At 48.2% G+C, this 22,325-nt stretch overlaps 5 protein-coding genes across 7 annotated transcripts; 2 read left to right on the forward strand and 3 right to left on the reverse strand.

The window, feature by feature from the left end:
- Window positions 1-5,071: 5,071 nt before the first annotated feature.
- LOC126578792 (ankyrin-3) lies at window positions 5,072-11,028 on the reverse strand. The gene is made up of 8 exons (XM_050241703.1): window positions 9,778-11,028; window positions 8,965-9,128; window positions 8,783-8,898; window positions 8,341-8,706; window positions 8,121-8,274; window positions 7,869-8,047; window positions 7,704-7,807; window positions 5,072-7,449 (listed from the first exon to the last, which is right to left on the reverse strand). Exons 1-8 carry the CDS (start codon window positions 9,952-9,954, stop codon window positions 6,403-6,405), a joined length of 2,307 nt encoding a protein of 768 aa, XP_050097660.1. The 5' UTR covers window positions 9,955-11,028; the 3' UTR covers window positions 5,072-6,402.
- On the reverse strand, window positions 11,021-12,165 carry LOC126578806 (chymotrypsin-like). The gene is made up of 2 exons (XM_050241727.1): window positions 11,871-12,165; window positions 11,021-11,576 (listed from the first exon to the last, which is right to left on the reverse strand). Exons 1-2 carry the CDS (start codon window positions 12,163-12,165, stop codon window positions 11,266-11,268), a joined length of 606 nt encoding a protein of 201 aa, XP_050097684.1. The 3' UTR covers window positions 11,021-11,265.
- Window positions 12,166-12,701: 536 nt separating this feature from the next.
- LOC126578814 (brachyurin-like) lies at window positions 12,702-13,692 on the reverse strand. The gene has a single exon (XM_050241738.1). It carries the CDS (start codon window positions 13,678-13,680, stop codon window positions 12,778-12,780), a length of 903 nt encoding a protein of 300 aa, XP_050097695.1. The 5' UTR covers window positions 13,681-13,692; the 3' UTR covers window positions 12,702-12,777.
- Window positions 13,693-14,028: 336 nt separating this feature from the next.
- Window positions 14,029-15,666, forward strand: LOC126578801 (eukaryotic translation initiation factor 3 subunit I). The gene is made up of 3 exons (XM_050241722.1): window positions 14,029-14,164; window positions 14,360-14,586; window positions 14,655-15,666. The coding sequence occupies exons 1-3, from the start codon at window positions 14,162-14,164 to the stop codon at window positions 15,406-15,408; spliced, it is 984 nt and encodes a 327-aa protein (XP_050097679.1). The 5' UTR covers window positions 14,029-14,161; the 3' UTR covers window positions 15,409-15,666.
- A 198-nt stretch (window positions 15,667-15,864) lies between these two features.
- Window positions 15,865-21,985, forward strand: LOC126578799 (solute carrier family 35 member F5). Of its 3 annotated transcripts, none has more exons than XM_050241716.1 (8): window positions 15,865-16,010; window positions 17,321-17,741; window positions 17,864-18,001; window positions 18,099-18,155; window positions 18,227-18,460; window positions 18,541-18,723; window positions 18,801-19,111; window positions 19,208-21,985. In XM_050241716.1, the coding sequence occupies exons 2-8, from the start codon at window positions 17,655-17,657 to the stop codon at window positions 19,515-19,517; spliced, it is 1,320 nt and encodes a 439-aa protein (XP_050097673.1). In that variant the 5' UTR covers window positions 15,865-16,010; window positions 17,321-17,654; the 3' UTR covers window positions 19,518-21,985. The 3 variants fall into 3 exon arrangements, with proteins under 3 accessions (XP_050097673.1, XP_050097675.1, XP_050097674.1); XM_050241718.1 differs by lacking the exon at window positions 15,865-16,010 and adding an exon at window positions 16,047-16,870; XM_050241717.1 differs by lacking the exon at window positions 15,865-16,010 and adding an exon at window positions 16,946-17,099.
- The last annotated feature ends 340 nt before the right edge of the window (window positions 21,986-22,325 follow it).

The raw sequence follows: 22,325 nt of genomic DNA on the forward strand, positions 1-22,325 counted from the left end.
TACCGACAACTGGACTGGTACGGGAGTAAAACTGGAACATCTACGGTAGTCGACTCACCATTTTCAGGGCATTTACGTATTTTTCTCTTTTTTTCTGAACATTCGGAGCGAAAATGGAAGTGTTCTATCGGGATTAGGAATGATCTACCCGAGTATGATTCGCGATTGAGCGCTGCTGGCTTCCAAATTATGAATTCAGTTCAGAATTTAAAATCAATATCGATACCGTCGTTCCATCTCAATCCGGGTCTATGACGCTCTGTGTTTTGGAGGATTTTGCATGATTTTTGTTATTTAACACTTATTAAATTGTGGTAACTTGTCACTTAACATCTATCGATATTAACCGAGAAGAAAAAACTGGCGATTCGCTTTTTTATTGTACCAATGGTAGCTATGATTGAGTTTCGATGGGAATTTATGTATCGATGTTTACTCTGATTTCAAATTAGAATTTAATTTGATTTTTTTATTTATTGTACATTATAATTGTTATTTAGTGGAATATTATTAGAAACAAGAAAATAGAGAAAAACCTTCCGTATACGACATTTGAGCATTTCATAATCATTAACATTCACTCGTCATTGTCCAAATGATCAGTAGAATGTTATAGTATGCTTGAAACTAATATGTGCGCAGATCGAAACAACGCACAGGAATTTAAGACTTTTTTACTTGTTTCTTAGCCGTTTTCCTGGTCATCGTGATTTATAAGCATGTTCTCGATTCCTGCTGTGTGGGCCTTACAATCACATCGAATCGATCTGAGCCGCGGGCTAGCCATGGAACGAATACGCTTTACTGAGCAAACAAAATTCACGCTTCAATCCTTCCACACTCCTGTGCCTTAATGAACCTCTTAATACGATATGCAGTATTTAAATTGTATTTTTTTGGTGTGTGGTTTAAAACCTTGATTAGTCCCGAAACGGTGTTCTTGATTCGCGCAATTCCGAACCGCACACAAAGTGTATCGCACATTCTCCCAAACGCGCGCGCGCCATTTTCCACCGCGCGCCACAAAAGACAAAGAACCTTTCAGCGCCCCATGTTAAGCTTGGTTGATCGCTCGGCCGGTCGATTGATCGCAGCGATTTCCTTGTTTGGACACTGGAGCACCGCTCGCTTTTGGCGCGTTTTTTTTGGGGTTTTCCATACCGCCGGTAAGCAAATTGCGTCTTCACTTCACTACTGCGAATATTCCGAAGGTCACCGGGTGTTTCCTTGCGAGGAAATGGATTGCTTTTTTTTGTTGGAGACACATCATGCGCATAAACTTTATGACGGGTATGGTCAGTAATTGGCACTGAATGTACCAAGTATATTGAGCTTCCCAGTAGAAAGGGAGAGAGGGAGAGATGTGTGTGACCTCTTCTCTTATTAGTCTCAATCTTGACTCACGCAATCCGTGCAACATCCGGCGCGAAGGTTCACCTTCTAGTGGGTCGCACGTAGTACACCAATTTGCGTACGATCGATTGAGGCCCTTGCAGCCACGTTTTGCACGTTTGAGGAGAATTGTTTTAAGATGTAATTTCATGCTATACGCGAAGCCCATAGCATGAGCCGGTGCTGCAGCATGACGACCTGTCGCCGTCATTGGTTAGTTTTAGCGCCACGCAAACGATGGTCATGTAGCTTACACTGGACAAAGCGTTCTCACACCAGGCAAATGAGTGAAAGGGAGTACTTGAGAAAGATCGCCATCATCATCGTCGTCCGCGTCGTCGTCGTCATCAATCTAACTAGCCACCGCGATCCTCGTCAAAGCATTCAAGCAATGTCTTATTAAACGCGGGGTAAGGCGTGCGATCAATCAGGTGTGCACCTGATTCATTCAGCCGCAATGGCACCGGTGCGAGCGGGCCCGTAGCAAGGTGGTGGTGATCTTGCTCGAGGACAGAACGAAATTGCCATCGGCGGCCTCCTTACCTTCCCATCCTTCCTTCCGGCTTCCAGGTGCCACGGTTGGGCTATGTTTCCGGTGGTGTGACCAGCAACCTTCTATGATGCCGATGATGTCGGTCTCACACCATGAAGCCGCGCTCGCCTTGCCATCTGGTGACCGTGTGGGAGGACACGCGGTTCTGGCATTAACGTTGCGTTTCTTCACCTTTTTCTCGCGATGTCGTGTCGATCGCAGCAGCACGAGATGAAGTACGAGATTTTTTGTGAGTTGCGGTAAGTGGCACTTGATGGTTTCGAAATTGAGGAAGACCAACATGTTGCTGCATATCTGTAAATATAAAAACGAATTCATGTCTCTTCGGATGTCCCTTATTGACTCCGAAAGTCTGAACTGATTGAATTGAAATTTGGTATTGAGGAGTTTAAAAAAAAAAGAAGTAAAAAAGAAGTAAAAAAGGATTTTTAGGTTGAATCGTAAAATGCATCAGTTTTTGATGAAGTCTTCAACAAATCGTCCCCAAAATACGACAAAATATACTTGAAAAGTAGTAGTTTATTACGGCATTTTCAAAAACATGTATAGGTTGATAGTTTTCTACAAACAAATCGGCAAAAGTGTGCCGTTTTTGGTTTGAATCAAAAGACTTGCCCGTTTAAGCGACGAACCCGTTTTGACCAGAGTGTGATCAATTTTTCTACTTAAAAAATCTGCCAAAAATCGAATAATTGGATAATCAACAAAAACTCGACGGGGCTACTTGGATAAACTTATAATCTATGAAAGGAATATTGATTTGCGTATTTCAGATGACCCATCACATGGCTACGATGGGGACCGGAACAGTATTTTTTTGCGGACACGCCTTTCTAAAATTGATGCCATTTTTGAAGTTTTAAGCAAATCTATTTCAAAATACGACCAATTATACTTGAAAAGTAGCAGTTTAATATGGCATTCATTTGAAAAAATAAAACAGAACAGTTTCTTCATCATCAAAAATGAGCAATTATTTTACCCGAATTAACCTTAGTCGAACAAAGAACGAAGTCTGTCGGTGAAGCTAATCTTCTATAATTGTTAATAATGAGAATGATTGAACCGATGAACTGCACGATATTTCAAACAAAGCGGACAACAGGTTAATCGCAAACAGGTATCCGCGGCAAAGGTTCTGGACATTTCTTAATCTAATTCCTGTTGAGGTGTGCAGCGAAAAAACTCGCCCTAATAAACACGTTTTAGAGTGGAGCCCCCCGGTAATCTAATCGTACTCGTACACGAACCGGCCTCCTTGTGGTGACAATTCAAATCTTAATCTTTCTCTCTCCCCTTCAGAACCAGTTCGTTCATGATCTTAAAAACCCCGCGATTCGGGTTGACCTTCTTAAGGTGCCTGTAGAACACGTCAACCGTCGAACGCAAAGGAGAGCTCGTGAACGTCACTACCGTACCGACACAGGTGTCACAGGTTCGTGATGCTGCCCAAATGAGTTTAGCGACGATTGCAGGCCAAGCAGCGAACCTTAAAGTCACTGCTGCTGGTCGCGCATTTCCTCGAACCTGATGTGAAACCCACGCGAAGGTCAAAGTCGCCAAATGCGGATGTCCGACGGACTGGACCCGCAGGATCTGCTCGTTCATAATCGAAATATGATTGGAGCCGATATGCGGGGTTGCAGTTAGGTCAAAGTTTTGGCCACTGCTCAAGGTTTGCACACTCACGCTTTTCGCACAAGAGGCTTATGGATTTGCTGGGCAGTTCTTGTGACGCGTGCGATTGTACCCTCGAAGGACGGATTCCGGGGTGAACTGCAGCGGAGTGGCAGTGACGGTGCCATTGCCGCAGGCGTGCATGTAGAAGCATATTAAAGGCAGTTATGGTTTGTACAGCACTGTGTAGCAGACTAAGGGATCTATTAGTGAAATGAATAGCAAAATTACAATCACTTCAAGCTGACAACATTGGCATCTAATTGGAGTGGCAGTGATTGGATACCGGTGGGAAGGCTTTTTACTAACCGCATATCCTCGCATAGTCACGGGATCAATAAACATCCGCGAAGGATATAGTTGATCGCTATACAGCGTCTCTCCTGCAGTGCCAGGCTTCAACCCTGCTCCTGGCGCTGGCCAGAGTGGCCGTCGTGTGTTCAAACCGGGCAATAAATAGCTTTTTGCTTTTCAGTGTTCCTATTAATCACCATCGACGGCATCGACGATCGAACCAGGAGGGGGGGGCTAGTTGCGATACTTTAATTAATGAATTGTTTATTGAGCCACCAAGCGTCACTCGATACGGTCTGCTGACTTTAGCTTGAGCTGAGGCTGAGGTCCAGCGTTACGTCCAGCTGGGGTCTTTCGAATGTCCACCTTGTTACTGTGTGGTTGGAAGTTTGCTATATTTGCTACCGCTTGGTATAATGGCCATTCTACACCACCCTGAAACATGCCTTCCTGTAACGTAATTATTTCAAAACTTTCGTTCTGAAACCGGATCGGTACGGAAATCGATACTCTTAAGCAGGTATGGGCGAAGTTATTACTGGTTCAAAGACAATTAGACATCCTATGAACCTATTCGGTAATCATTCGAAACACATTAACATTCCTAGAGACCGGAACCCCTGTAACGGTTGCGAAGGATTGTGCGGTGCTCATTAGCTGCTGCATTGCAAGTGCATTTCACACATTACTCTGCCTTACCAGGTCGGAAAGGTGGTATCCTGAAACAGATGTCTTGGGTAAGGGAATTACAAACTGCTACCGCTAGGATTGGAAATAAAATGTCACATCTTTGAATTTCAAGGATCTTTTTCCAGTTACTTCCAGCACAATGGGGATTACAGGAGCATAGTTCTACCTTTCAGGGTTCTACATCCCTTTCCAATGTACTCAAACCTTCGGTAATTGGTCGCCATGGAGATGAACAGCCTTTGCCCGTGATCCATTCTACCTGTCCTGCCATTCTTTCATCCTTGAAAAGCCGGATATAAGAACGAACGAAACAGACGCACAAGAGGTTGCTCTCGGAGAACAGTTGAAGGTCATCTCGTGGCCCTTTTAGTTTGCTTCGTGATTCAGGCCACACTTTAAACGAGGAATATTGCGAAGATAATGTAACGGTAGATGGTATGAAAATACAAACTCAACGCGCAACAATCACATTTGTCAAACAGTTTATTACGCTCGATTCAACCCCCTTGACTTACACGACCAGTGTTCTCGGAACGACGACTACCGTCGCCGATTTACTAACAGTTTTTGTTTTACATTTCTTTCAACACAGTGCCAAGTACACTGTTCCAGTTCAAGTTTTGTTCGATTTGTCCTTCAGTCACGTTCCATAAATTGAAATTCGGGTTCAGCAGTAGTAGTTTGTAGACGTAGACAATTGCTCCTTCTTCTTAACCCCTTTCTTCTGGCGGTTTGTTGTACGAAAAAGTGTCTGTGTGTATGTTTTGGTTATCGTAGTCCCACAGACGTGGTCGGCTGGATTCAATACAGAGTGTATAGAAGGCTGCTCTACTTCGTTATCATATCTAGTTCAGTATATTTGCCCGGGACAAATGGCAGGAGCGCACCAAGCACCACTTGCTTTACTCTCATATGTTCATATATTCTTTGTTTATATCTCGCGCTACCTAAATGTTTTGCTTTCTGTTGTTTTTTTTTTATACTTTCGGCAATGCGGCTAACACCGTATTTACAGTATGCACACATATGAAATATATGTTTTCCTAGTTGGTTAGTTTCTAGCAGCCTTGAGTGAAGTCAAGTCAGAGGCGTCTCTAACTTGGTGTCAGAGGCATTCCGTCCGAAAATCGGGATGCAGACCCGTGTGGCAACGCTCGTGCCGGACCATATAATGCCAGCCAGTAGCAGGACCAGTTTGGTTTCAGCTTCAAGCATGAGCATCTCAACCGAAGACCATCATTGAATTGGAGGGGCTTTTGGGGAAACTTTTGTTCTACATGCCTAACAACACAGCAAGAGATTACCTAATAATCGGATAATTCGATACTGAGATACCTAGAGAAAAAGAGCTTGAAACGAATGTGACCGATGCGAATCACTACGAATCGGAGAAAGAACGAGAAAGAGAGAAATGCTTACTGCAGAATATAAGATCGTGCAACGGGCCCGATCCGCCAACCGAAAGGTGAGCGCGTCCAACGTAAATGTCGGCCAATATGTCTGTGGGTTCACCAAGAATAATTCACGGATTCGAGCTCCTTTTAACATTAAACATTAATCTTTAAACATTAACCATAAACTTAGCATCTGTAACAAACGGTCTTTTGCTCGCGCTGCTCATTATCTTAATACCAAAGGACAGTACAACGATCTCCGGACCATTCCCCGGGGACAAACAGACACTCAGGCACACACACGCAAACACACACACACAAACAGACTCACACACACAGTATTATCGAGATCTCGGATTGGAAACATATAAACGCGTCTCCACATTTAGCGGCCATGGGCATTTACGTGTCAAAGTTCATGACGTACTCCTTCAGTGGGCCGGGCAGATTGAGCCGATTAATGTTCGGGGCCAGCTTCTTGCCCAAACTGTCGTAGATGCACACCCGGCACAGCTGCTTCAGGCTGCGCGGCTTTTTGTACAGCGTGATAATGAGATGGCGCAGGTTATCGATCGTTTTGTGGGGCACCTGAGCGATGAACAGATTGTGCAGTGACTTCAGGCAGTTGAACAGTGAATCGTGCTTCATCGAGTAGTAGAACAGGTAGATGATGCGCTGGTACGTCTGCTCGCGATCAAGCAAAATGAACTCCTTGCGCGTGATCAGCATAATGTAGTAGAACAGCAGATGGTTCCGGGCGTTCTGGCGGAACGAGTTACGCAGGTTATCACTGCCATTCGATACCGATCCACTTGCCGAGCCGCCTCCATTGCCACCGCCGCTACTGCTTGCTCCATTAGAACCAGTGCTCGAGCCAACGGATCCTCCGTTACCGTTACTACCGTTGCCTACACCACCACCACCAGCACCGCTGGCTGCATCGGAAGGTCCAGCTGGGCCGCCAGTGCCACCACCGCCTACCTCGGCGACTACTGCCGGTGTCGGTGCACCACGCATGCCACTGGTACCGAAGTTGATGAAATCATTGACGAAAATGATGGACGAACTGCCACCGCTACTGGCGGCCCCATTCAGCATTAGCTTGTTACTGAGCGAAATGTTCGGATCGATACCGTACTGCATCAGCAGCAGGAGCAGCTCGTAAACGCACACGATATCCGGACAGGAGCGCACGTTCACGATCATGTCGATCACCGATTGGAGGATGTGGTGCGAGGTGATGTTACAGTCCAGCCCATACTGTAGCAGCAACAGTAGAATGTTTTTGATAAAATCAAAGTTGGCCCGCTTCTGGCCATCACAATTGAGCGTAAAGTTCTCCGACACGGTAAAGATCAGCACGTGCAGTGGCGTTAGGTTGGAGCGGTACGAGCAGTTTGGATTCGCGCCGTTCTGCAGCAGAATCCGGATACAGTTCAGATAGCAAACCTACGTAACGGTGAGGTAATCGGAGACGGAAAAAAAAGAAAAGCAAACAGTTCGTAATGAGTATTTGGCATCGGTAAGCTGCTTACAAGCTATAAATAGAGACAGTGTGCCCTTGGAACCCCCACCGTACCGAAGCCTTGCTCATTCCATTCGATTGTGCAAGAACTGTGTGTGCATGTGCTAGTGTGCACGGTCAATATCCGCCCTGTTGCCCAATGTTTGAGTATTATGTGACACTTTTGGCGGCTAGTTACCTTCATTGAATGGGTGAAATGGTGCAGCGGGTCTTTGTTGATCAAAGGTACCAAACAGACCATAATCGGGACGGAGCCATCTCGACCGACGATGTTGGGATCGCCTGTAAAACGATAGAACCGTTGAGATCAGCACGCACTATAAGCGGGACCGAGAATACGTACCTCCTTCTTTGATAAGCATATTCAGCAACTCGTAGCACACCTCCCAGTCGCGAATGTGCCGAAAGACACAGGCCAGCGCACTGTTACCGCTCTGGTTGATCGAGCTCTTGGCGCCATTCTGTAGCAGGAATCGCACCAGATGCAGCACGTCCCACTTGTTCCACTTATCGTAACCGTATCTACAAGGGAAAAAGAGTAGTTTCGATTAAGAGCGTCCACGAGACGGTAGCGTTGCGCGCGGTGACAGCTTACCTTGCTTCCTCTAGCGCGTACCGGACGATGATAGCGTGGAGCGGTGTATTACCGAGTGAATCCGGACTGTTGATTAGCTCTTTGCAGCCACGCTCGAGCAGAATCCGTATGGTGCTCAGTGTATCTTCCGCCGATTTCCTAGCCGCCAATATCACTACGACGCGAATCATACATTAGAGCCGTACTCGAAAGTGGAACCTCAAATCCTGATGCCACTTACCGACATGTAGTAGTGTCATTTGTTGCGTGCAGGTACGCACCGTCGTAATGGCACCGTGCTGTATCAACAGCTCCAGAAACCGTCCGTCGTGCAGGACGGCCTGATGGATCGGGTAGTACTCGTCCTTGATCAGATTGATCTCATCCGAGCGCGTTTGCACCAGATGCTGCACACACTTCCACGCACCCCGCTCGCAAGCAATGTGCAGCAGTGGTTTGCGAACGCGAAACAGCATCCAAGGTTCTTCCATCTTCTGCGCCAGAATGTTCAGTACATTGATCTGATCGCCGTCGATCGCGTAGCAGACGGCATTCTGTAGCTTCGTGTTGGGCCGCTCGCACACACCAACCGTGTTGTCACCTTGATCTGCAATGGCAAGAGAACGGTGATAGAATGGTTAACGTTCGGTTTGGTCACAGACACCGGAAGCTCGGTTGCTTACTTCTGTATTTCCCGCTCTCTTCGCAGTTGTGTGAATGGGCACCGGGGAAGCACATTCTCGCCTCGGTGTCGATTCTAGCACCATGCTTCAGCAGCAGTTCCACACATTCTTCGTAACTATCGAGCAAATGAAAGCAATAACAATGATTAGCAACATAGCGGGATTGTACGGCGGACACTTACCCTTTCAAACAGGCGATGTGCAGTGGCAGCGAACATGAGCTCCGGTTCACGTCTGGTCTGTGGCGGTGCAGTAACCACCTGGCTAGCTCGACATGGTTCAGTCCGACGCTTTTCTGGAGCAGATTGTATCCCGTTTCATCGTGTATGGCAAGAATGTTTTCGTACTGGTGAGAATGGAATTGGAAAAAGGACAATTAGGACAGTAAAAAAATACCGCCGTGCCTCAATGAAGCCATTCCCATTGCCAATCGTTCCAATTGACGTTTAGCGTTCCGCTAAAACACTGCCATTTGATGCGACAGTTCCCCGCGAAACCCCAATCAATGCCATCAGCACGCGCTCGTGCACAGTGAAGCGCGAAACTCATGATGATGACGACGATGATGCAAAATGATGATGGCACACGCCGCACGCCGTGTCCTACAATCAGTGGCAAGCGCGAACCACAACAACGCCACCGGAAAGCGAGGAGAAGGGGAAGCTCACTCACGCTTTGGGGCGATAATGAATGCAGGCAACATTAGTTATAAATGCGTGCGTCATAGATCGCACCGTGGGTCAACTAGCGCATAGGCACACTCGATGGAATTCAAATCACGGCGTGCTACCGGCGGGCGGGAGGCAGGGCTCACTGGAGTTTGTGTTTGTGTCTATTTGTGTGCGTTAGAGTGGAGGGGTAAACAAGGATGACCAACAGTAGTAGTGACGACGAACGGAACGATCGTTTTGATCGCGAGAGATCACTTCGGTTATGGGGATTGACGCATGTACGGGGCGCCAGGCCGATCAACGACACCGCGAAACGGCACGTACCTTCGGTATCTGTAGCAGGAGCGGCTCGAGCCGATGGATCGAAATCTTGGGATTGGCCCGGAGCGCATCGAAGATGGTGTTCACCTTGTCGACCGTTGCCTCCGACACCTTATGGCCATCACGGTTCGAAAGCAGCGCGCTGCCAGAACGGAACACCTGACTCACGGAACCGCCCATTGCCACACCAACGGTCACTCTCGCGTTGCCCTCCTGACTACCTATCCGTCTGTTCCGATCGTCGGAGATTCCGTTGCTTACGGTCCTCGCTGTTCACAACCAACAACGAAGTAGACTGTGCGCTGTGTCTCTGGGAACGAGAAGCTGCAGCTCAGCCAGGGCATAGAAGGGTCCGAGGCATAGCAGGCGCTGGTGATGATACTCCTAAAGCAGATGCGCTTGCTTGGTCGTAGGATTCGTATGGTTGGCCGTCTATCGAAGAGTGTGGGCGATGATTTGTTGGGATGTGCTGCGACGATTAGCTCCGTTCGCTTTCGCGTCTACTACTACGGCTACTGGTACTGCGAATGGTCGGGACAGTTTTCACCATTTCCCGTCGTGACACCGATCGCCGTCCAGCCGTTTCGGTCTGACCTGCGACATTTTGAGAACACTCGAGGGCTCGAGGAGTGCCTTGAATGGCTTCACGCGACTACACCTGGGTACGGCAACCGTCCTTTTCCCCCGCCCTGGATGTGTTGTGCTGTTGCCGCTGCTGCTGGGAAAATCGATAAATCGTTGATGAAGGGTTTCCCTCCAAACCACAACAAGCAGGCACGGGACGCGCGAAGGTTGAATCCAGCTGGATATAGCGCTGAGGATATAGGCCTCGTCACTAAACTTGGTGGCCCGATCGTTAATGCAACAGATCCTTGCAGAGTCATGAACCGTTCTACTTGTGCGGTTTCCGATGGTTGGCTTTAGAGACACCCGGATCTCAGCCACCGATTTCTGTGCTCTCTGCAGTTGATTGTGAGTCAGTTGATTAGTTCCCACAGCGTTGCAAAAAGGATTTTGAATCCTTTTACGTGGTTGCAGCTCCGTGGTTTTGTGAATCTTTCGCGCTGCGGTTCTTCAAGCTTTTTATACACTTGTCCGACCCACTTTTGCCGACGGGAACGACGACAAGAGTTGGGAAACGGCTTGAACTCACTCTTATCACCCTATTCGTCCACTAAACTCAAGAATTTTCCATTTTTAACGCGATTTCACGGAGGGAGCTCGGAGTGGAACAAGAAGAGGAAAACAAAATCATCAGGGTTGTAGCCTAGTTTTCACAGAACAGGCCAGTGTTGTCAAAAAAACGCCCCAGAAGAAATTCCGTGGCAAGAAAGCCTCCCTTTGAAAATGCTGTTATAATTATAAATTAAGTAATAAACCGAGAAATTTCCCGAAAAGAATGGCAGCAGGATATGTATTTCGCAGGTTCAATGTATTTTCAATGTGAGAGAAATTGAATGTTTAATATTTCTTTTCAACAACATCTTCACTTTAAGGATTTGCCACAAAGTCCGAATTTGCCTCAATCCATTCTAGATAGTAGGTTACACGTGCGTGTACTGACGGTACGATGTCCGCACAAGAAGCCCTGCCAAAGGACACTACACCGATCTGAACACTGCCTCCATCCTGTACAGTCAGCGGACCACCAGAGTCACTGTTGCAAACGTTACGACCACCTGCACTACTCAGACACACGTTTTGAGGCTCAATCAAAGCAGAGTTGTAATAGGGAATACAGTCAGCGTTAGTGATCACCGGATTGGAGGTGTACATTAAAACATCCGAAGGGGAACCACCGTCTGCGGTAAGTCCGAATCCAGAAACAGTGCCAATGAATCCTGCAAATTGACGGTCATCCGAACGAGCCGGTAGACGAACGGGTTGCACACGATCGTTGAATTCGATTGGCGAGTTCAGGCGGACGACGCCAATATCATTGCGAATGTTCGTCAGGGTATACTCCGGGTGAGCTACGATTCCAGACGGTTCATATGGGATACGCTGCTGAGATGGCTCTGCTTCAATACGATTCTGTGCGCCTATGACAGCAATACCTCCGATGATCGGTTCATTCAATGGTCCCTCGACGATACAGTGAGCAGCGGTAAGAACGTAGAGGTTGGTCAAAATAGATCCTCCGCACACGCCAGTTCCCAAGGCGTATTCGCCCACCAGCGCAACCTGATACGGGAACTGTCCTGGGGTCGCCTCCTGGCCTCCAACGATACGCGGCGATGGGCTAGCGTGACGGTAGATCTGCATCTCCGCCGGTAGACGAGCCCAGTAGTGATCGAACTCCTCGATCGGGCGAACCTTGGACCAGTCGATGTCGATCCATTTAGCACTAACTACAGCGAACAGAGCTACTAAAACCACGAAGCCTTTCATCTTGACTACATCGATTGAACAATCTTTGCTTCAAGCAACTCGTTATATACCTGTTTCACGCAGGTCTTATCACTGAACCTGGATTAGGTTTATTGGTGTTTCGATTGGTGATTCGACCTGTAAAGCATTGTGATCGCTATTTAAAGATAACACGCTATGCTTCGTTCCGTTGGGCTTGAATACGTCACCACGATTAGCTCCAGACTTACAAGAGACTAATCGGTGGGCGGAATTTAGCTTGAAACACAAATATCTTGTTTAAAGGATGCCGATAATTCATAGAACTGATCAATGATACTCCAGGGGATTTCCCATCCCAAATATTTAGGAAAACCCGTTACGTGCATCCTGGGAATTCCGTTGCCAATGTTGTTATCGGAGATTGTATTGATAAGAACGTGATTTGGGGTCCGGTAGATAAGGATACGTGAGTCGTATAGCCATTCAAACGAAGTCTTCATATCAATAATGGGATGGTGTCATTTGTGGTTGTATTGAATGTTTGAAAATAAGTCTCACGACAAATATTTATTAACGACTTCTTCACTTCTGCATGAATCTCCATGACTTATCGGAAGCACAAAGGTGCCCTTTCCCTTTCCAATCTCCAAATTAAGAATTGGCCACAAAGTCAGAATTTGCCTCAATCCATTCTAAATAGTAAGTAACACGAGCATATACTGACGGTACGTTGATCTCACAGCCTTGACCCGATCCAAAGGACACCACACCGATCTGAAGACTGCCTCCATCCTGTACAGTCAGCGGACCACCAGAGTCACTGTTGCAAGCATTACGACCACCTGCACCACTCAGACACACGTTTTGGGGCTCAATCAGATCGGAATTCCACTGGGAAGTGCAGTCAGCATTCGTAAGCACCGGATTGGAGGTATACATCAAAACATCCGGAAGGGTTCCACCGTCTGCGGTAAGTCCGAATCCAGAAACAGTGCCAATGAATCCTCCGAATTGACGATCATCCGAACGAGCCGGTAGACGAACGGGTTGCACACGATCGTTGAATTCGATTGGCGAGTTCAGGCGGACGACGCCAATATCATTGCGAATGTTCGTCAGGGTATACTCCGGGTGAGCTACAATTCCAGACGGTTCATATGGGATACGCTGCTGGGATGGCTCTGCCTCAATACGGTTATGGGCGCCTATGACAGCAATACCTCCGATGATCGGTTCATTCAATGGTCCCTCGACGATACAGTGAGCAGCGGTAAGAACGTAGAGGTTGGTCAAAATAGATCCTCCGCACACGCCAGTTCCCAAGGCGTATTCGCCCACCAGCGCAACCTGATACGGGAACTGTCCTGGGGTCGCCTCCTGGCCTCCAACGATACGCGGCGATGGGCTAGCGTGACGGTAGATCTGCATCTCCGCCGGTAGACGAGCCCAGTAGTGATCGAACTCCTCGATCGGGCGAACCTTGGACCAGTCGATGTCGATCCATTTAGCACTAACTACAGCGAACAGAGCTACTAAAACCACGAAGCCTTTCATCTTGACTACATCGATTGAACAATCTTTGCCTCAAGCAACTCGTTATATACCTGTTTCACGCAGGTCTTATCACTGAGCCAGTAGCTGGATAAGGTTTACTAACATGCTGATAACATGCTTATGTTTCTTTCCGTTGGGGTATCCCGTAAGAACACGTCACCACGATAACTAAAGAGATAGCATGACTTACGTTAAGTGTTGATTGGTTCAACATAAAATATCCGACAACACTAAAGATATCTTCTTATCGTCCAACATTTACTCGAACTGTTGCTGAATTCTTTCGTATCAGCCATAACAGAACGTGAACTCCGATTGTCAAAAATAAATTCCAATATGACAGCGAAGAAAAGTGCTACGACTCCACGCGCTTAGTTAAACCACCCTGGCCGACTCTTTTCGCAGTTTGCATTTTCACGGAACACCTCGTCGTCCGCGACAAATTCCACTTTTCGTCGAATAAAGGACGTGAGGATTCAAGATGGTAGGTGCCGCCGAGACGGTCAACCGGAAAACGGTGCCCCGAACCATCCAAGCAAGGCTCTCCGCTGGCCACATCCTTTCCGGATGGATTCGTTAGTCGATTCTAACCTCTAAAAGTGCTGTGGCGAGAAAACGAAGGCAGAACCGGAATCATTGGATGAGTTAATGACCAGGTATCGTCGTTCCCCCTTTCCAGAAACCCTTGATGCTGCAGGGACACGTGCGTGCCATCACGCAAATCAAGTACAACCGTGAGGGCGATCTGATTTTCTCGTCCGCCAAGGACAGCAGCCCCAGCGTTTGGTACTCGTTGAACGGTGAGCGACTCGGTACGTACAATGGACACATTGGCGCGGTCTGGTGTGTTGACGTGGATTGGACGACCACCCGGCTCATCACTGGTGCCGGTGACATGAAAACATTGTAAGTTCAAAGCCAAAAGAGGACCCATTTGGGAGACAGTGAAAGAACTAACTGACCATTTATTTTAGCTTGTGGGATGTCGAAACGGGAAAGGCGCTTGGAACGATCCCGTGTGTTTCGCCCGTCCGTACGTGCAACTTTAGCTATTCCGGTAACCAGGCTTCCTACTCCACCGATCGCAGTATGCAGCAGCAGAGTGAGCTGTTCATTATCGATGTACGGAACATCGATTCCAGCATCGGTAGCGCCGATCCGGTGTTGAAGCTGACGATGGGTGAGCAACAGAGCAAAATCACGTCGATGCTGTGGGGCGCTCTCGATGAAACCGTCATCACGGGACACGAGAACGGTTCGATTCGCATTTGGGATTTGCGCGCGGTCAAGGAGCTGAACTCGGTCAACGATCACACGGCGAGCATCACCGATATGCAGATGTCGCACGATGGCACCATGTTCATCTCCTCATCGAAGGACACCACGGCCAAACTGTTCGATTCCGAGTCGCTGGTGTGCTTGAAGACGTACAAAACCGAGCGCCCGGTGAATTCGGCCGCAATCAGCCCACTGTACGAGCATGTCGCGCTCGGTGGCGGTCAAGATGCGATGGAGGTGACGACAACCTCGACCCAGGCCGGAAAGTTCGATTCCCGCTTCTTCCATCTGGTGTACGAGGAGGAGTTTGCGCGCGTGAAGGGCCATTTCGGGCCGATCAACAGCTTGGCCTTCCATCCGGACGGCAAAAGCTTCACCACCGGCGGAGAGGACGGTTTTGTGCGTGTCCAGGTATTCGATTCATCGTACTTCGAGTTCCAGCTGGAGTAGACGGTATCGTCGCTGCGTGTCGTCATCTAATCTTAGTGTGGCTGTTGTGCGAGTGTGTTTCGTATTCTGCGGACAACTAACAGTGCGAGAAGGTGCAACAAGTGAAGTGCTGGTGTACCGTCGCAAGGCGAACATCATTTTCTGGGAAGATCCGTACACGCCACAACGCAGGGAAATCATGACCTGCGGTTCCGTGTGTAAGGTTTTTCCGAAACGAAATAAATGTAGAAGAAGAGGAAGGAGAGGAGGAGAAAACAACATCTGCGTTCTGTGCACCATAACTTATCCGAACATCCTCCACAGTCCAGCCGGAAGGATGCCGCGCATTTCGAGCCTTCCCAACGGGTTGTACCAAGTGGTACCAAATGGTACCATGTTGTACCAAGTTGTAAACCCCCTTGTCGGCTGATGACAGATTGAGGCGCAAAAAAAAAAGAAAGTTCAGCGGCAAGCAAAGAAGATTTCTGTGGCTGTTGTGCGCGGAGAGGGCCGTACTTTCTACGCCGAGTCCCCGTGTCCTTTATTTATTAATTTGGAGTGTCCTGCTTTGTAAATGCGTGTCGTGTGTCCAGCTTGTAGTGTCTTAGTGATATTCCGTGAAGGTTCGTGAGTTCGTTACATAATTAAGCCCTTTGAAGGGTGGCTCCGGAACGTGATGCGCTATCTTGCGCCCCCGGGTCTACCCCCTTCGGCAGTGGCTGATTCTTTATTTACATTATCAATTATGATTCATCGAGGTCGCCTCGCCTGCCGCTCTGTGTGCTGCGTTTGGTTGCTTCGATCAGCTTAGAATATTCTTTTGAAAACCGTAAACCTGAAGCTGAATCTACACCCCAGGATTACAGGACACGGCCACCGGTGAATACCGTATAAGCCCGCAGTTCAACGCCCGGAGTGGTTCGGGCCGTATCGCGAGCGTTGTCGAGCGTAAACACTACGCCACAGTTCAAACTACAGCATATGCGTGGTTGGACACGTGAAGAGCTAGCCAGTAGGAGGAAAGGGGGGCCAGTGGTCACGATGACGCCAGCAGCAGAGGCCTGTAAACGGGTGCAATAAACGACTGTGTTCTAAGCACACAGCACCCCAGCATCTTGGTGACCAGAGCGCCGCGGGGTCTTCCCTTGAACTCCCCCTTTGTTTGTCTTGTCGCTCCGCCACTCCCGTTGCCGGCGGGAAGAACATAAATTTGTAGCATCTTGGAGATACCCAGCTTTCGCCTGTGAACGTGCGAGTGTATGATCGCGTGATAAATCGCGACCGCAGTCGCGATTTAGAAGTCCTTCGAGAAGAGGCACGAGAATAACGGGGAAAAGTGAACCACCTACCGAAAGGTTACTGCGGGAGTGATTGGGCTTTCCTTTTTGGTGAAACACACCCGCTGGTGGAAAACGCAATAACATACGCCCGAACACACAGCGCAGCGTGCGACGAACGGCGACTCAATTGGCCTGTGGCGCCGGTACGTTAATGGGCCCATTTTTTGGTGGATGTTTATTTAGGGTCTCGGGCAATTAACCCTCCCGGCTAGCAAATAAAAGCGGCGAGTGTATATTCTGTGAACCCGCTCCTGACAGCAGCGATAAGAGATAGCAGCCGTCTCGTGTGATGCTGCTGGCGGCCCCATCACAATAGGCGCTCAAATCACAGTTGGCTTTTTCCAACGACGACGGTTCCTACGACGTACTAAGGTTTGGATATGATAGAGCCATATGGTAACCAGGGTATCGCCCTAGCTTAGTGAACAAAGTGTCCCGAGATGAATATCTGAATTGCTTATCTGATTTAACTACCAGAACTTTTTCGTAGTGTAGTGGAATCTTTTTATTGAATTTCTTAATTAAGTGCGCCCTATATAATATTGCAGATGTCGATAAAATGGTTTACGCTCTCTCTCTTTTCTCTGTTTTAGGAATTTAATTGTTCATAAATTGAACCAGGTTAATACAGGAATTTAATGCACCGCAAGGAAATGAGGACCGTTCCGAGGGGCATACAGGAACGTTAGCAGAAGCATATGTCTACGACGCTGCACGCGATCTTGATTAAATGTGGAACCCATTTCGCAATCCAACCGCCCCAGTGACTGCCAATCGGAAGTAGAGGGAGTGCAGATCCCTACATCGAAGTGAACCGTGCCGTAGACATCATCTGTCTCCGCTCCCCCCTCCGGGGTCAAGCCAGGAGACCGCTGACCCCGCCACGATCGGCGAGGGGTGTGGAAAGACACGTAGAACGAAAGCATAATGAACAAGGCACAGAAGCTAGTGCTCGGTATCGTGCTGCTGGTGCTGGTCGATATCATCTGGGTGTCGTCGAGTGAGCTAACCAAGGTCAGTCGATGGGGCACTTCATTAGCGTAACCGTAGTAGCACCCAATTCGTCCTCGTCCGTTTTGTGGCTAATAATTGGCTCCGTTCTTCCTCTTTTTCTCTTTTTCTCTTGCACCGTTCAGTTCTTGTACGAGAACGAAAACTATGACAAGCCCTTCTTCTGCACGTACTTCAAGGCGTCCATGTTCACGCTGTACTTGATAGTGGTCGGATTAGTAGCCCCATGGAAGGAGAGCTGCGGGCGCAATGGTAACTATTCGGTAAGCATTGGGTTTACTACCGCATTCCCATGGGTGTGGTGCTCATTGACAAAAAGCCTATAGAGTGACATACCCTTTTCTATTCCCTTTCCCTTAGCTCATGGATAACGCTGAAGAGGAGGAAAGTTATTTCGCCAATGGCCCATCCAGCTTGGTAAGCAGCGATGAAAGGCTCCGTGGCGTTGTGCTCCATATCACCTACAGTATATCTCTGTTCCGTTTTAGAGTGATTCTTCGTTTGTGCCTATTAAAACCGAGTCCCAGGTTTCGGGCACCGAGAGCGATGATTCAAGCATACGAAGTGTACGCTTCAGCAAGGTGGCCGAGGTGCGCGAGATGTCACCGCACGAAGCATCGGAAGCGCTCATGTCCCGCCTTTCGTACGCGGCCAGCTTACGTGTCCATCGGCAAAAGTCACACCACAAAACGGCCGGAATAGCGTTACTGTTTTGTGTGCTGGTAAGACACCGTTCGTTCCGTCCCGTTGTAGTTCCCGAAAAGTTACTTAATCAAAAGGATTTCTTCTTCTTTTTCTCCAGTGGTTTATCGCAAACTACATGTTCCAACTGGCCCTGGAACCGAGCGAAACGGCCATGGTAACGCTACTGAGCTCAACCTCGAGCTTTTTCACCCTCATTCTGGCCGCCATGTTCCCGTCGTCCTGTGGTGATAAGCTAACGGTGTCCAAGTTTTTCGCCGTTCTGCTCAGCATCTCCGGTGCGGTAAGTGATCCCTAGGCCAGCATTGCTTAACACTATTCTTATCTTAATCCCGCTTTTGCTCTTCCCCCGAAACACAGGTGATGGTATCACTGTCGGAGATAAGTGAACCGAAGATGTCCCGAGGCATCGTGCTGGCACTGCTGAGTGCCTTCTTTTACGCCTCGTACCTGGTGCTAGTCAAGCGAAAGAGTGACGCGGATGGGAAGTTTAGCATTCCCTTGTTTTTCGGGTTTGTTGGTTTGTGGAACCTGCTGCTCCTGTGGCCGCTACTGTTTGTGCTAAACTTCTCGCAGCTGGAAGTGTTCGAGTTACCGACGAGACGTCAGTTTATCGTGCTGTTTCTGAACGGGCTGGTCGGAACGGTGCTCTCGGAAGCGCTCTGGCTTTGGTACGTTAAGAATCGTTTGTCGCTGGTGCTGCTACTGATGAGTTGATACCGTACTGATGGGCATTTCTATTTGCTTTCTCTCATTTACATATTCAGGGGTTGCTTTCTTACTTCGTCACTGATCGGTACGGTCGCGATTTCGCTGCAGATCCCATTGGCCATGCTATTCGATATGGTACTGCATGGCAAAACCTATCCGCCAATGTTTTATCTCGGCTCGTTACCCATGTTCCTGTCACTGCTGCTTGTAGCCTGTTTGGTAAAGTTCGACGACTGTGACCCGTTGCTGAAGCTGGGCAAAACTCTTTACCGACGATTATGGTTGTGCCGGAGGCCCAGTGTTGTCAGAATACCGGACCTCGAGGAGCAGCACGAGTCGCTAATCGATGGAAGTCACGATAATTGAAACCACCACCACCAGCAGCGCCTTCACGCGTCTCTATGGTCGCGGCCAGGCTGGCGCCAGGCCCAGTATAACACACCAGCATCCCGCGATTCGCAATCGTTTCTCGTGTAGAAGGAGAGGAGCGAGAAGAGGAGAGGATGTGAATCGTGATACGATTTTGTTTCTGTTTTACTGTAACTTGACACCCTCCTCTTTGAACGATGTACCTTGTACTACTGCGGGAGGGGGACAACACAGAACCCACCTTTCGAAGGATCGGTTCACCCTTTCCACATCACCAAAGTGTTCTCGCTTGCAACCAATGGGCATTGTTTTGAATTATCTTAAATTTACAGCAGCGTTTCTACACAAACACGTTGCTTAAGTGTATTGCAAAAAGAGAACATTATGCATTGCGTTCAAACGAAACGCTGCGAGTGAACCGATAAGCCGCGCCGATGATGTATCGAGAGCAACTGTCTCGAGGAACAGGAAAGAAAACCTGAATCTCAGTGTGAATGTATTTAATTTTAGAGACTTATCATTTCACGATGAAGGCAATCGAAGCGCTCACCTGCATCACACCTGCGAGTTTCTGGAGTCCATATGCGCGATCAGCGCGCTCGGCGGCTATAAACGTTCAACGCAAAGTCCAGACACGCTCCGTGAGCGCCCTGTTGGCTGAAGGAATTGCTGTGCTTTTGGGCAGGTTGTAGCATTTGTTTTCCTTTTTCAAAAATTACATCCCGCAGAAGTCATTAAAGTATTGCCCCGCAGAGGGCAGAGACAAACGATGTTGATCGGAAACCGGAAGTCAAAAGGGAAGCTCGGTTGCCCACCCTTGCGACCGAGCCTGTTTAGCCAGTAGTCCGTAGCGCGAAGACGATTTTGTATTTTAGTTTTTGATTGTGATATATGAAAACATAGGGTATACATTGTAGCAGACGCCCATTGGAATGGGGCTGTATGGTATTTGATGCCCTCTGCCTCTGCGCCTCCTGTGTGGCGTTCGCCACCACCAGGGGCCCCGTCCGATGGATGGAAATAAATGAACGAGGCAACTCCAAAAAGACTAAAAACCAACCAGGCTGGGCGTGCAAAGCCGATGCGTAGTCGGTGGCAGAAATTCAAAATTTCCTGACCACCGATCTCGGGGTGATATGTGTTTACTAGTATTATCGACCGTTTTTTATCCTTACATCTCGTTTTCCCTTCTCTGCTGCACGCTCCCCTCATCCCTCAACTCTATTCCCCATCTCTATTCGCGTTCGCAAGCGCATGTGAGTGCGCTTCGGTTCACAAAAGATACACAAAGTATTAGCGAAACAACAAAAAACACCCCAGAAAAAAACCCGCGACGTTACATGCGCTGGCGTACTCACTTATTAACTATCGCACCGTAGATTCTTGAGCGGCAGCAGTAGCAACATCCTTCCACCCATTTCAGACACAAGCACACATTTAAGAAAAAAAAACTCTATCCCAAACTGTGTTCTCCTTCCGCAAGGAATCTGGGATTATTAAAACAAAATTACCTAACTCTCTCGAAAAACTTTCTACTATACACAAATACAGCACAGACACCGGCGAGGGTCGGGCACCATTTCGCAATAGGGACGATGATAAAGGAATGAACAGGTTGGCATTACTTTGCAGTCAAAGAGCGAAGCGGGGGCCGCCACGTGCCACGGAAAAGATCGAGTGAATCGAGGGTCAGCGGTGGAGGAGGAACCTGTAACCGCGAATCGAGCGCATTCCTTATATTGGATGGTAGGGATAGGATAGGATTTTTTGTACAATTTATATGTGATAAAAAAAAACCGAGGAAAACAAGCCCATTTATTGGATAACATTTACACTTACCCGTTCTTCAAGAGCAATCCATATTGATGGGATGGGATGTGCATTGTGTTGGGGGGGGGGGGGGAAGAAGGGAAGAACTTGCTCCTTACACTCGAAACCACCCGGAAGGCGATGAAGGCAGGCATGGAGGCAGAGGTATAGATAAACAAAAGAACAACCGTTGAAAAACAAAAGAAGGGAAGCTAGAAGATACGAGATGTCGAAAGTGAAACAAAAGTATTTAACAATAAAAGTGCTAAGTAAATAGGGCATAAGGATCTTCAACCATGCAGCAGGATCACACAAAATTAAATATATAACTTTACACACCAGTAGTAGCCATACTAAATGATAATAAAAACTGAACACGTGACCGGCAATAGTGGGTGGACAAATTAGTAGTGTGGACTATAGATATCCAGTCTTGTGAATGCGAGCAAACACCTAACCATTCGGATCTGTTGTGTACCTTTTACCACTTCACCTAGCAGAGCCAGCGTGTCCTTGTTCACGTTCGACCCTGCACCCTAAACACGCACGTGTCCGCGAGGCGCAGGAAACGGAAGCCACGGGTGACGATGGAAATACCATCCATTTTCCGGAACAATAAACCAACCGTGCACCTTTAAGGGGCGCGTGTGTCGATGTGTGCATTAGAGCCTGAAAAGTGAGAGTTTGTGCTTCTAATTAACGCGATACTACGATGATGACACTGATGACGGAGACGAGCTGATGCTCCCGCGGTAGAACGCACGGCGGTCAATCATCAATCAACGTCAAGTAGCGTGTGGAGTGGAGTGGAAAGGCGAGGAAGGTCCTGGAGCAAAAAAAACTCATTTAGAAGCGATGGCCTTTGGTGGTGAATTGGTTTCCAGCAGATGTACACCACGACCTGACAACACCTTAGCTTGACCTGTGGCTTGAGTAGACGCTACTGTGAGCCCTGGGATGGCCAGAAGAAGGTCTCGATCCGATCCAACGGCTTAA

The sequence above is a fragment of the Anopheles aquasalis genome, chromosome 3 (genome assembly GCF_943734665.1).
Source record: "Anopheles aquasalis chromosome 3, idAnoAquaMG_Q_19, whole genome shotgun sequence".
Lineage (NCBI taxonomy): Eukaryota > Metazoa > Arthropoda > Insecta > Diptera > Culicidae > Anopheles > Anopheles aquasalis.